The 14511-nt window shown below is 35.0% G+C and overlaps 1 protein-coding gene across 1 annotated transcript in view; it reads left to right on the top strand.

The window, feature by feature from the left end:
• LOC141403724 (uncharacterized) overlaps positions 1-14511 on the top strand; it is a 43573-nt gene that overhangs the window by 17549 nt on the left and 11513 nt on the right. The window contains exons 4-6 of the mRNA XM_073986581.1: positions 12192-12688; positions 12744-13110; positions 13179-13371. Of these exons, the coding sequence (XP_073842682.1) occupies positions 12192-12688; positions 12744-13110; positions 13179-13371 (1057 nt within the window). The remainder of the gene's footprint in view (positions 1-12191; positions 12689-12743; positions 13111-13178; positions 13372-14511) is intronic.

The following is a 14511-nucleotide window of genomic DNA, read 5'->3' as shown; positions in this document are numbered from 1 at the left end:
ACAGCGAATACAACTTGCGTAAACAAAAATCAAAGCGATTCGAGACCAGGTCCTAAACTGAACTTTTCCGAAATTTTGTGTGGGAGGTACCCGAAGGAGTGGACCGATTGAGTCCATATTGAAACCTCATCTAAGTTTAGTAGAAATTACACGATGTGCAAAGTATGGACCAAATCGGTTGTTCCCTACAAGAGTTATCGTGCGCACAAGTTTTGCGACAATTTCTGAACATTTGTGGGGGAGGTACCTGAAGGAGTGGACCTATATGGCCCATCTTCGAACTTAAATCGAATCTGAACAAAATAATTCGATGCCCAAAATTTGAACCGAATCGATTGATCCGTTCGAGAGTTATCGTGCGCACCAGCCAGCCAGACAGACAGACGGACGGACATTGCTAGATCTACTCAAAATTGTCTGAAACGGATATCGTACAAACATACTTGAGGTCTGAAACCATTATTTCGATGAGGCACATTTTTGGTCGTATAAAAGTGTAAATACCCTCTTTAGCCTAAAGGCTGGGGGTATAAAAATTGTAATATATTTAAATTCAGAAAATTAAGTACAACATATTTAATTATATAGTCTGTAAGGAAAATATCCATAGACTAATAAAGAAAAAAATATTTGCTACAGATTTGTATTAGGTCCGAATATGTACTACATCGGATCACTCCTATGGGTACACCCTACCCAAAGTTTGGAAAAAATGCACTCGTCTTGGATCATTCTGAATTTTGTTGCAACATGTAGTTTTTTGCGGCCCTTTCCATCCTGGAAAATTTTCCCAACAGCTAAAAAACCTACAGAAGTATTGTGTTAACTTTTTTCTTCGGGTACTTGGTGAGGGTATATCTCTGTCGGCTCAGCTGACTGATACTTTCTTACTTGTTTTTGTGAGAAAAGACTACAGAAAAAGTCTAAAAAATATCATGGTAATTATCAAGGCTTGAGCATATCTGGGTTAAAATCTTAACAGCTTCAAAAATAACACGCGACAGTACCGTTATATGGTTTAATCAGCTGTAAATTGTATGCGGGTCCAACAAGTACACTTTTTAGATTCTCTAACAACAATTTAATGGTGTTGCAAACAGAATGACAACTACAATATACCCCACATCTCATGATGGAGGGTATAAAAGTAAATAATGTGGCTACACGGAGGAAAAAACGGCCTCTCTAACAGTCCCAAACATAATAATATGCAGACTCGGTTCCAGATTTGGCCTTCGTAATATTTTGTCCAAACTTAGTATAAATTCGAAGATAAGCCATAACGGTCCACACCTTCAGGTACCTCCCCCACAAAAGTTAAAAAATATTCGGAAAAATTGTGCGCACGATAACTCTTGAAGGGAGTGACCATTTTGGTCCATATTTTACACATCCTAATACATCTGTTTTGAATATGGACTATATTTGTCCACTCATTCGGGTACCACCCACCCAAAATTTTGGATAAATTCACATTAAGACCTGCTCTCGAATCACGTTGATTTCTGTTGAAGCAACTTGAATTCGCCGCCTCAATTACGACGGTAAATGCTTTTTCAGGGGCAAGTCAATACTTATTGAGAAAACAGCCCAAAAGGTGTCCAAACTTAGTTTCAGTTCGAAGATTGGCAACAACTTCCTGTACTTCCCCCCAATATTTAAAAAATGTCACTAAAATGGTATGCACGATATCCCTTGAACGGGGCAACCAAATTTATCCAAACGTTGGATCTCCTAATATTTTGTCCAAATTTAGTTTTACTTCTAAAATGGCCGATATCGATCTTCTCTTTATGTTACCTCCCCCGCAAAAGTTCTACAATTGTGTCGATCTGTCCGTAGATGAATGTTTTAATTCACACAGGCTGAGGGTATATCTCTGTCGGCAAGGCCGACTGATACTTTTTTACTTGTTCTTTTATTAGAAATACCAAACACAAAAGTATAGGTACATAAAAAATTCCAAATACAAGAAATAGTGTCACACTTTTACAAAGAAAATCAAATAAAATCTATTAATTATAAAATATAGAAACATCGTTGAACACTACTCCCCAGCAAACACAATGTCGGACGTCCGACACGTCTGTGAAGACGTTAATAAAGTAAACGAAAAATGAGTGCTCGGGTTTTAATTTAATTGTATCGGAGAACAAATTTGGTTACTTTTGTTATGCGCATTGATGCATGATAGTGTTTAAAGATCATTCATAGTGAACCGTTGTATACATATTTGTTTATTTTTATGAAGTTAATGAAAGTAAAGATTTTCTTCGTCAAACTTCAACACTTCCGTGGAAAGTCATATATTTTATATATATTGCCAAAGTTAAGTTTCTTAATACTTTTATATATTAATTACAATTGTTTTACATATTTCACAGATCATGTTGATAAATTAGTTGTTCTCCACTGTTGGTTTTTTCTACGAAGTGGCGCACGAACATTTAACAGCCTAAGATGATATTAAAACTTTTAATATCAGACTTCGGACCGAATTCGGTCAGATTTCGGACCGAACTCGCATCCGAACTCGGATGTTTCTTCCGACTTTCGGACCGAATTCGGTCCGAACTCGTATGTTTCTTCCGATTTTGGTTTGCTGGGTCGTTAGTTGTGAAATAAAACACATTCTCCTCATATGCATACCGCATACACACCACCAAAGCAAAAACAATTTTTTTTACCCTCCCGTCTTCGCTTCTGCGTCTTCTATTACACCATACACACAGCTCTAAGTTATGAAATAATAATAAGTTACTCTCTTTGACAAAAATCCTCTCTCCACCCAAAAAATATGTTGATACACAAAGAAATAAAATCGAGATATTTAAAAAATTTTGGAAACATATATTTGTTTGGACCCAAACATAATATGTTTGGATCCAAACATATAATTGTTTGCAACCAGTCCCAAATACATATTTGTTTGGATCCAAACATATTTCTAACATATATTTTTCAAAAAAAAAAAACTGAAATCGAGCGGTTACGTTATGTGGGCTATTCTGAGTAGTGGACCTGTGTCCATAAAATTTTTGTGGAAAAGTTGTTTGACCACTAGCAACCCCAAATGCCAAGTTATAGCTAATCTGGTCCGAAAATGTAGCTGCAAATTCCAAAATACCTGAAATAGGACGGTACCGTTATATGGGGGCAGGACAAAACATTAACCTATGTCTAGAATCGAAATCGAGTGGTACCGTTATATGGTGGCTATTCCAAAATACCTGAAATAGGGCGGTATCGTTATATGGGGGCTGGAACAAAACATGGATCTATGTTTACAATTTTGGGTAGATTCATAGATCGATCGACTCAGAATTGTACATTGATCAAGAATATATTCCTTATAGGGTAACAAATGATTATTTCAATGCGTTACGAAAGTAAACAGTATACCCTCCATACTATGGTGGAGAGTATTCAAATATATCATATCGGGTGGTACGCCATTCAATGGAGACTATACCAAAACCCGAAACCATATTAAAAATATTATTTTGAACAGAAGTTTTCTATCCACTAATCAATGCACAAATTTGCCGGTTGAAAAATACATTTAATACAGAAAACCACAGGTCTACATTAGGACGGTTTTAAAAAATCGATGTGTTTAAAGTGTTTAGATTTGTTATATTTTAAGATTGCCAAAGTTGGGGCCTCGAAGTTTCCATAGTAATTTGCATGGGACCAAAGTTGAATTTTCCCGAAATTGCTCTAAAAGCCACATTTATTGTCCAATCGAAAAGAAAATTTTACCAGTTCATTTGTGTGGCTAAACAAGTAATCCAACAAAAATTTGTGTAAATCGGGTGAGATTTTGATATGGCTCCAATAGTATATTTGAACATTGAGGCCCTATAAATAACCTTATATTTAAATCTAGCAGATTTTCAGATGTAAGATTACTTGTTTAGCCACAGAAATGAACTGATAAAATTTTCTCTTCGATTGGACAATAAATGTGGTTTTTGGAGCAATTTCTTTAAAATTCACCGTTGGCTCCATAAAAATTACTATGGAAACTTTGAGGCCTCAGTGGCACGTTCAAATTCCTCCATATATGAATGCTGTTCATAATTCGGAAAATACTGGTTTCTTCTGAGAGAGATTGAAACAAATAATTTTGGCGAGTTGTTTTGTTTTTTTTTACCTCGGATAATTTATTTTAATTGACACAAACCAGCCGCCACCAATGAAAGCAGATACACGTTTTTCTGCTTTTTATAATGATTTTATTTTATATTATTGTAATTTACCGTTTCTTATAATTAATGATTTTCACTGTAGTTGTTATCGTCTTGTGAGCATAGCATAAGGCTTATTCCTGGGAGTGGAATGGTATAATGCTACCTCACAAAGTAGCCTATCTATCATTTTTAAGTAAGTAAGAATTAAAGTTGAGAGAAGTCTCCCTTGTCCCTTATTGGATGTTTGTGGAACAATTATAAGAATTAAAGTTTGTATGCACTCCATCGTAATTTATATTGGAACCAGATTTCTGCCGAAAACCGGGCGGTACCGTTCTACAGGGACTATACTAAAACATGAACCTATACCGATAATTCTGTGCGGAAATATGTTATAGCTCCAACGGAAACTAAATAATATGTGTGAGAAAAGTGTGGTTTAAACCTTCAAATACGCGAGGTACCGTTGTTCTATGGGGGTGTATATCAGACTGCACTCTCTGCGGGAACGTCTTAATCCCTCAACGAAGACTTTAACCAATTTGAGATATTTCGGTTAGATCATGCGGCTAAGACCTTACACATTCCCTTTCAATTGGGGCTATATCCAAACGTTGACCTTCATCCAAAAATTTCTGTAGAAAAGTTTTGTGGCACAAGGGCAGGCTAAATACCAACTATCAGCTATTTCAATTGGATACTACAGTTAAGACTTAAACATTCCCCAAATCGGGGGGTACCGTTCTATATATAAAAATGTTGACCTGCTCAGAAAAATTTCTGGAGAAAAATTTTGTAGCCCAAGCCCTTCAGAATAGTGAAAATCGGAAGGTATCGTTCTAAGGGTGCTATATATTACAGTCAATTTAAGCCGCAAATGTAAATAAAAACAAGCAAGAACGGCGTTAAGTTCGGCCGGGCCGAACTTGTTATACCCTCCACCACAAGTTGTATTGAAGTAAAATGGAATAATTAGTTTCCTTTCATGTATGAAGAAGACTTAATACTAAATTTCAGCAATTTCGGTAAAACAATGTGAGGCACCATTCTATGGACAAATTTCTAACGACAAATTTCTGACGGAAAGTTTTTAGGCTCAAAGAAGACTAAATACCAAATTTCCTATATTTCGGTAAGAGAATGTGGCTAAAATTTAAAAAATACCGAAAATTAAGAATTACTCTTCTATGGGGATGTAGGAAGATGTGGACCTATACTGACAATACTCTTCTGGAATATTTTATAACTCTTGGATGACGAAATAACGAATTTCAGCCATTTCGGTTGGATATTGATGTCACAATCTTCAGTATCACGAAAATCGGGAGGTACCGTTCTATGGGGGCTATATCGAAACGTGGACCTATACCGACGAATTTTAGTCAGAAATGGGGCAATATGAAAGCGTGGATCTGTACAGACATATTTCTGGCGAACAGTTTTATATCACATTGAAGACTTAATACCAAATTTCAGCATTTTGGTGGAATATTGAAGATACAGACTTCAAAATACGAAAAATCGGGAGGTACCTTTCCATGGGGGCTATATGAAGGCGTGGATCAATACTGACAAATTTAAAGGGGAAGTTTAAGTACCCCCAACGAAGTCAAAATACCAAATTTCAGCCATTTCCACAAGGCCACAACGTTCAAAATACCGAAAATCGGGAGGTACCGTTCTATGGGGCCTATATGAAGGCATGGACCGATAACGACAAAGTTCTGGGGGAAAGTTTTATACCACCAACGTAGGCTAAGTACCAAATTTCAGCCATTTCGGAGTGATAATGAAGCTAAAACCTTCAAAATACCGAAAATCGGGAGGTACCGTTGTATGGGGGCTATATGAAGGAGTGGACCGATGCCAACAAAATTCTGGGGGAATGGTTTATACCCCTAAAGAAGACTACGTACCATTTTGGTAGGATAATGAAGCTACAACCTTAAAAATACCGAAAATCGGAAGGTACCGTTCTATGGGGGCTATATCAAAACGTGACCGATATATCCCATTTTCAATACCAACCATCCTGCAAGTAATAAAAACTTCTGTACCAAATTTTGACTCTCTATATTTAAAATTGCGTGCTGTTTCTTGATTTCAACAGACCGATAGACGGACGGACAGACGGACATTGTCAAATCGACATAGAATTTTATGCTGATCAATAATACAGTATAGTCTCGATAATCCGGACACCACATGTTTCGGCGGTGTCCGGATTATCGAATTGTCCGGATTACCGAGTAGCAACAAAAATATATAATTTTGTACGTTATAATCATTAATAAGAGACTTTTAATATGTAACGAACTGACATGTAAGGCAAACAAATTCATATTAAGTAAATATTACGGGTTGCGACCATTTTATGACCCGGAACAACTTCCTGGCTACCAAATTTACTTCTTATATTCACCAGCATAATAAGTGGCTTTTGGTGAGTATTTTTTCATCTAAAACTTCTCTACAACTGGTGTATATTTATTCATAGTTTTTTTAAAGATATAAGCTTCGTAGTCCATGTACATTTATTGATTTCGCTTGTCCATGGGACATGAGCCCCTTATGACTAGTGATAGAACTCTAGAACTCAAATGCACTCATTTTAGTCCATATTTAGCCATTTCTATGAACAACACCAAATCAGCTCATCTCGTCCAAGAAATCTATTGGAAATTTAAATCTATTGGTTGAATAATTACGAGAATGCTATACAAAAATCCTTAGTTACCGGCGATTTAGAATGTCAAATATAGAAAATAAAAGGGGCCATGCTTTTTTTTAATTTACTGAAATTCCTATATAAGGTCTCTCTAGTCGTGTCCTCTTTTAGCTAAAAATCCCAACAAGTAAAAAGTCGTTAAGTTCGGCCGGGCCGAACTTTTTATACCCTCCACCATAAAATAGTCTTAATTAAAATGGAATAATTAGGGTATTTTCACAATTTAATTGGAACAACTTTTCGACAATGGATAGACGTCTACTGCCTCCCACTATTGCTTAAATTACACTGTGAACACAAATGTTGGGGCAGAGATAATTCCTTTTGAAGATGGCGCCGTGAGTCGAACTTCCGCGTTATGGCGTGATGAAGTTTTTGCAAGAGACCCTGTAAGCCATCATGAATTAGCATTATATCTTTGTTTGTTGTTTTTGTAGAGCACTTAAGCAACAGTGAACAAAGATATAACGCTAATTCCTGATGGCCCACAGGGTCTCTAACAAAAATTTCATCACGCCATAACGCGGAAGTTCGACTCACGGCGGATCTGTCCTTCGGGGTTCATAATATATTCACCAAGGCCTTTCTTCCCCAAGAGGAATTTTCCGTGCCCCGGACTTTCACCTCCATTTTGTTGCACAGTGTTATCTAATCTAATCTAAAAAAATGTGTTCAGCTAGGTGAAAGGTACCACCTACGGGGCTATATCAAAGAGTCAACCTATCTTTAAATTTTTTGGCGGAAAAGTTTTATAGTTGCAGGGAACTTCAAGAGTCAAATTGAGGATAGTTTCATCAAAACAATGTAGACCCTCAAAAATGGACCATGTTGACGAATTTTAGTGAAGAAATTTCGTGACCACTGAAAATTCCCGAAAATCTGGAGATACAGTTATATGGGGGGATATACTAAAACATGGACCTATATTGACGATTATTTTTGAATAGACAAAATTGTAGCTAAAATTCTCAAAATACCGATCATTACAGCTAGTACGGTTAAAAATTGCAGCTAAAATTCTCAAAATACCGAAAATCGGGAGATACCGTTATATGGGGGCTATACCAAAACATGGACCTATGTTGACGATGTTTCGTTGTAGATGTTTTATGACCACTGAGAACTTCAAATGTCAAATTACAGCTATTTCGATTAAAAATTATAGCTAAAATTCTCAAAATACCGAAAATCGGGAGGTACGGTTATAAGGGGGCTATAACAAAACATGGACCTATGTTGACGATGTTTGGTGGAGATGTTTAATGACCACTGAGAACCTCAAATGGCAAATTACAGCTAGTTCGGTTAAAAATTTTAGCTAAAATTCGCAAAATACCGAAAATCGGGAAGGTACCGATATATGGGGGCTATACCAAAACATGGACCTATGTTGACGATGTTTGGTGGAGATGTTTAATGACCACTGAGAACCACAAATGTCAACTTGCAGATGGTTCGGTTACAAATTGTGGCTAAAATTCTCAAAATACTGAAAATCGGGAGGTACCGTTATATGGGGGCTATACCAAAACATATGGGGGCTATACCATTCATGACCACTGAGAACCTCAAATGTCAAATTGCAGATAGTTCGGTTAAAAATTGTGGCTAAAACTCTCAAAATACCGAAAATCGGGAGGTACCGTTATATGAGGACTATACCAAAACATGGACCTATGCCCATATCTTTTGGGATATAAGTTTGTTGATCACTAGGAACCCTAATTGCCAAATTATAGCTAATTCGGTCTGCACATATGGCGAAGAATGTCAAAATACCTCAAATCCGGAGGTACCGTTATATGGGGGCTATACCAAAGAGTGGACCGATATAGCCCATCTTCGAACTTGACCTGCCTATGGAAAAAAGACCATCGCGTGCAAAATTTCAGCACTCTATCTCAATTATTGCGGACGCTAGAGTGAATACAACAGACGGACAGACGGACGGACAGACGGACATGGCTAGATCGTCTTAGAATTTTATCCTGATCAAGAATATATATACTTTATAGGGTCGCAAATGATTAGTTCTATGTGTTACAAACGGAATGACAAACTTAATATACCCTCCATACTATGGTGGAGGGTATAATAAAAACTTAACTATGAAGTACAATGCTTTAAATTATTTAAATATTTCTTGGTAAAATATCTTTGGAATACAAGGGACTTTCTCACTAATCGGAGGGCAAATGACCTAATTCCTTTAGTGGAAAGGAACACGCCACATCGAGTTTTCGGGGAACAGTAGTGGAATTCTCTAACTAATTTTTTGAGTTACCGACAAAAATCGGTAAAATTAAAACACAAAATTATGAATGAAAAGTATCATTAAAAGTTAACAACTCTTTTGCTATCGGTAGGACTTATTTTGGTTGTTAATTTATTTTAATTACCGAAATTAAAAGCATTTTCATTTTACCAATTTTTGTCCGTAACTCGAAAAACATGTTACAGAATTCCACTATCCAACACTATTTTTTAAATATTGTTGTTTATCATAGCCAGTCATCAATGCTTGAACGGTAGAAAAATCATTTGACAGATTCAAATAGTTAATTCCATATTGACTCTATATCTGAGTTAACAGTGACTATCTAGAAAGTCGAGATATGGACCAAAAACCTTGAAAAACTTATTTTTTCTTATTTGTACACCAATTGCTATTGTTAAGAACGAAAATGCCAATGAAATAAATAAGAATCTAATGTGCTATACGAGTAAGAAAAAAATATTGATGTCCGGATTATCGAGGTATGAAAAAAATGTGATGTCCGGATTACAGAGTCTACAATGTAAAAAATGCTGGTGTCCGGATTACCGCGTTGTCCGGATTATCGAGACTATACTGTATATGGAGATTTCAGAGTGAAATCGGACACTTTTTCAAGATGAGGTTTTTGATTTCCTTTATTTTTTGCTGTGGCGATGCTGCTGATTAACAAAACATTTTAGTATATTTTCAAATTTTTTTTGACTAACGGTTCCAGAGATATCGCGCCTTGAAAAAGTCAAGTTCTGTAAAAACTACATGCAAAGAAATACTCATAACTTCTTTAATATTGGTCCAAATGGGACCATCTTTTTTTATTTGTTTGTTTGTTTTATCAGCTATCGAAAGAAATATTTAAAAGAAAAATGCACAGTGGGCTTCAATGCAATTTTCTGGATTTAATATTTAAAATCAATTTTTAAAAATGATTGCACCCTTCGATTTTTTCAAAAAAAAAATTATGTTAAACTACGTTCAATTACAAAAATTTTAAGCCTTATGTGGTAATGGGATTCGGACTATTACTATTTTTTCTGAATTTTTTAAAATTTGTCAATACAATTTTTCCTTTATATCTTTGTTCAAAATTTATTATTTTATTAAAAAATATAAAAGTTTCATTTATAAATATTTGTTTTGATTTTATATTTATGAATTTATCTCAAATATCTTAAAAACTGCGTCATTTTTCGATTTTGAAAATGCATCAGCGAAAATTCCATTAAGGTCCACTGTGGATTTTTTTCTATTTTTTATGATAAATATATAATATATAATGATAAAAATGTAGTCTTAGCTTCAAAAATACAGGAAATACAAATTTTGGACAAAGGTATTAAGGAAAAATTGTATTGACAAATAGGGCCTAAAATTTTTGTAATTGAACGTAGATTAACATAAAATTTTTTTTAAAACATTCGAAGGGTGCAATTATGTTTAAAAATTGATTTTAAATATTAAATCCCGAAAATTGCATTGAAGCCCACTGTGAATTTTTCTTTTAAATATTTCTTTCGATAGCTGATAAAAAAACAAACAAATCAAAAAAAGATGGTCCCATTTGGACCAATATTAAAGAAGTTATGAGTATTTTTTCGAACATAGTTCTTTAAAAATGCGATAATTTCAATAGGCGATATCTCTGTACCGTTGGTCAAAAAATAACACTATGCAACACTGAAAATGCAAACAACTTCTAGTATTCATTTTTTGAAAGTACATATTTAGACTACAAAAACTCTAGTAGGCTTTTGTCCTGTCAGATCCAGATCGGATTTTATGGCCTCATCTATACCGGGCTAAATTTACACTTGTTTGCATTTATAAGGCTTTTATCTCAGAAACGAAAAGAAATTTGGCCTTGCTGTCGTTAGCAATATTGTAGCCCTAAACTAGTAGAAATTATCTTTTGAAAAAACCACATAAGAAAAACTCCATCTAGGGCATCAAAATCTATAAAATATAGACAATTTTACATAATTGCTGAAGTTTTGGTCAGTATCGGCTAAAGTATTGGGAGTTGAACCAACTAACCTATTGCAAAAATATTCCAAATAAAGTTCTCAACAATTCTTTAGAACATTCTGAAACTCTAAAATGCTTACTTCATGTTGTTTCAGCGGTATTTTGCATCATATCATTTACAACACGTATTTCAAACACAGTTCACACCAAGAGTTTATTCTCGCATTTCGGATTTCACTACATTATTGACATTTTTATTAAATCGTCGTTGAAAAATGTACTGAAAACAAGCGCATAGAGGCATTTTACAACAATGACATGTTCTGAAGAGTTGTGTATTACATTCCAGGGAATATTTTTCCAAAAGAGAATATTCAAAAAAAATTAATGGTTTTGGAGATACGGTGCGAAATGTATAAAAATTGTGGAATTTTTGCATATATTTTGAAATTTAAGGCAATAAATGTAGTTTTTCGAGTTCATTATTTCTCCAAATATTTTATTCTTGTCCTTATCTACAAATTTGCTTCAGAGGTCAGAAGAAGATTCGCATTGGTTTCGGAGATATAGCCCCGAATTTCTTTAAAAACTCAATCTTTAACCATGTTTAGATGAGGCCATAAAATCCGAGCTGGATCTGACACAACAAAACCGAACTAGGGTTTCTTGTCGTTTGGGTCTGTACTTTCAAAAAATCCTCAGTTCGAATTGTTTGCACAAGATCACCTTAAAAATGTTGCACAGTGTAATTTTAAAATATACTAAAATGTTCTGTTGGCTAGGAGCATAAATTGAACCCAAAACAATTGAAATCAAACATTACTTTTCTCCGAACTGTCCGATTTCACTTGAAATTCCCCATATATACTTTATAGGGTCTCCGACGAATATTTCGATGTGTTACAAACGGAACGACAAATTTAATTATACCCTCCATATGGACCTATACAGTGGACAGTTTTTTTTGTGAACAGTTTCAGGTTTGGCATTTAAAAACTTATCGATATTTTCGTTCTGCTTTATTTCACAGATAACACTCAAAGTACCGTCTCGTATATGGTGAAGATTCCACCAAGTGGTGAAGAAGCATTGGCCATGATTGCTTTCTTGGGATCATTTGTTAAAGAAACAATTGCATACAATAACATCATAACAAAATTTGAAAAGATCTTCAAGGACGCTAATGTTGATGTGGTATTTGGTCCAAAAAGCTATAAACCTACTGTGGAGAATGGAGTTGATACTTTGATTTTGGAAAATCTACGCTTGAAGGGATTTAAAAACGCCAATCGTTTACAGGGACTGGATATGAAACACACCTTAGAAACCCTAAAGAAGTTGGCGCAATTCCATGCCGCTTCAGCGTGTCTGTTTGAGGCTGAAGGACATTATCCCGAAATATTTGAACGTTCCGCTTATCGTCCAGAATATAAAGAAATTCATATGGCTAAATTCAAAGGTTTCTTCAATATCTTCCTCGATTGTTGTAAGCAGTACGATGGACATGAGGAGTATATTGAACGAATGGTAAGATTAAATTGATATAATTTATATAATACGATTTATATTATTTTATTTTTAGACAAACTACTTTGAAAATAGCTACGATAGCCTGGCAAAAGCATTCACCCCCGATTTTAACAAATTCAATGTTTTAAATCACGGTGATTGTTGGTTGAACAACATCATGTTCCAATACACTGATGAGGGTGAAATATCCAATACATATTTCGTTGATTTCCAATTAATGTGCTACGGTTCCCCAGCCTATGATCTCTACTATTTCATTTTATCCTCAACACAATATGAATTGAAAATAGAAAAGTTTGATTATTTTGTACGTTTCTATCATGAAAACCTGAAGAGTTGTTTGGAGCAGTTGAAATATCCCAAGGCCATACCCAGTCTTAAGGATTTACATGTCGATCTTTTGGAGCACGGACCTTTTGGTGAGTATTGAATAACCAGCGATTTTATTATAGAGCGAAAATAATTGACATTTGTTTAATGTGATTAGCTGCATATGCTAGTTCTGGAGTTATGTGCGCCGCCCTATTGGATCCAACAGAAAATGCCAGTCTTGAAACAATGTTGTCGGGAGGCGAAGATGGTGATGCTTTCAAGAGAAACATGTATTTGAACCCACGTTATCGTAAACATGCCGAGATCGTATTCCCATGGATGGCTAGACGTGGTCTTTTCGAATTGGTGTAAGTAGAAAGAGCTTTGTGGATAAATATACACATGTATGTTCGTAGGTATATTATTATGACTTGATTGTAAATAAATTTTTAACTTTAACTTTAACGTAATTAACAATTAATTTTTCTGAGATTTCGTTTCTGAGGTGCGTTCAATGCCTCTTTTAAAATGTGTTTATAATTTCCCATGTCAAAGCCGTTGATATTATTTCGCACTTCGCAAAACTTCAGGAGTCATGTGAAACGAATAACCCGTTATAAAGTAATGTAAGAAATATACATCCTGACATTTCCAATAGCTGAAAACTAATCGATTAGAAAAAAAAGTAAAGATAACATTAAAAATGTAGCTCAGACCATCAAAATACCGAAATTTGCAAGGTACCGTCATATGGGGCCTGAACATAGATCCACTATCTTGACTCTTTTTGGTGGAGAGGTTTTGTGACTATACAGAACATCAAATGTCAAATCACGTATAGTTCAGTCCAAAAAATGTAGCTAATGCCCTCAAAATACCGAAAATCGGGAGGTACCGTTATGTGGGGCCTATTCCAAAACACGGTCCTATGTTGATAATTTTTGGTGGAGAAGTTTTGTGACTGCAGTCAGGGTTTCGGAGTCGAGGTATTTTTGGTTTCTTTCACGACTCCGACTCCGAGGGTAAATTCCTATACCACTAAAATTAATAAAATTTGCACAAATATTTAACTTTTTCATATATTTGGCCCATATAAGGTAATTAGTGGCTTTTCCTAACATATTCGGTAGAAAGTAGAAAGCCCGGGACCCCCCACCCCCCCAAAATGATTTGTTCCGATAAAAATTTTGAGCTACTTTAACAAATTATTACGTTTTTTCTCTAAAATAATTTTTAGTTTTGGAAATTTCAAATGAAAACTTATATTTTTCTGAATGTTCTCTACTCAAAATTTACTTTATTAACAAGTTGTCTGAGAATTACTCAAATTTTTTTTTTTACTGAAACTTCCAGTAAAATCTGAAGTACTTCTATATGCCATGTCATTTCATTATCAAATAATAAAGGAATTTTGTAATAAGTATAAAGGTCTTGAGGTCTTAAGCTCATTCTGTATTCAAAAAATTACCAGTTCAGTATCGTAGTGAGAGTATCTATATCGTATCTAC

The sequence above is a fragment of the Musca autumnalis genome, unplaced genomic scaffold (genome assembly GCF_047663935.1).
Source record: "Musca autumnalis isolate F117 unplaced genomic scaffold, ASM4766393v1 scaffold_1, whole genome shotgun sequence".
NCBI lineage: Eukaryota > Metazoa > Arthropoda > Insecta > Diptera > Muscidae > Musca > Musca autumnalis.
Note: the sequence above shows the minus strand (reverse complement) of the source record. Positions and strands in the feature narration are given on the sequence as shown.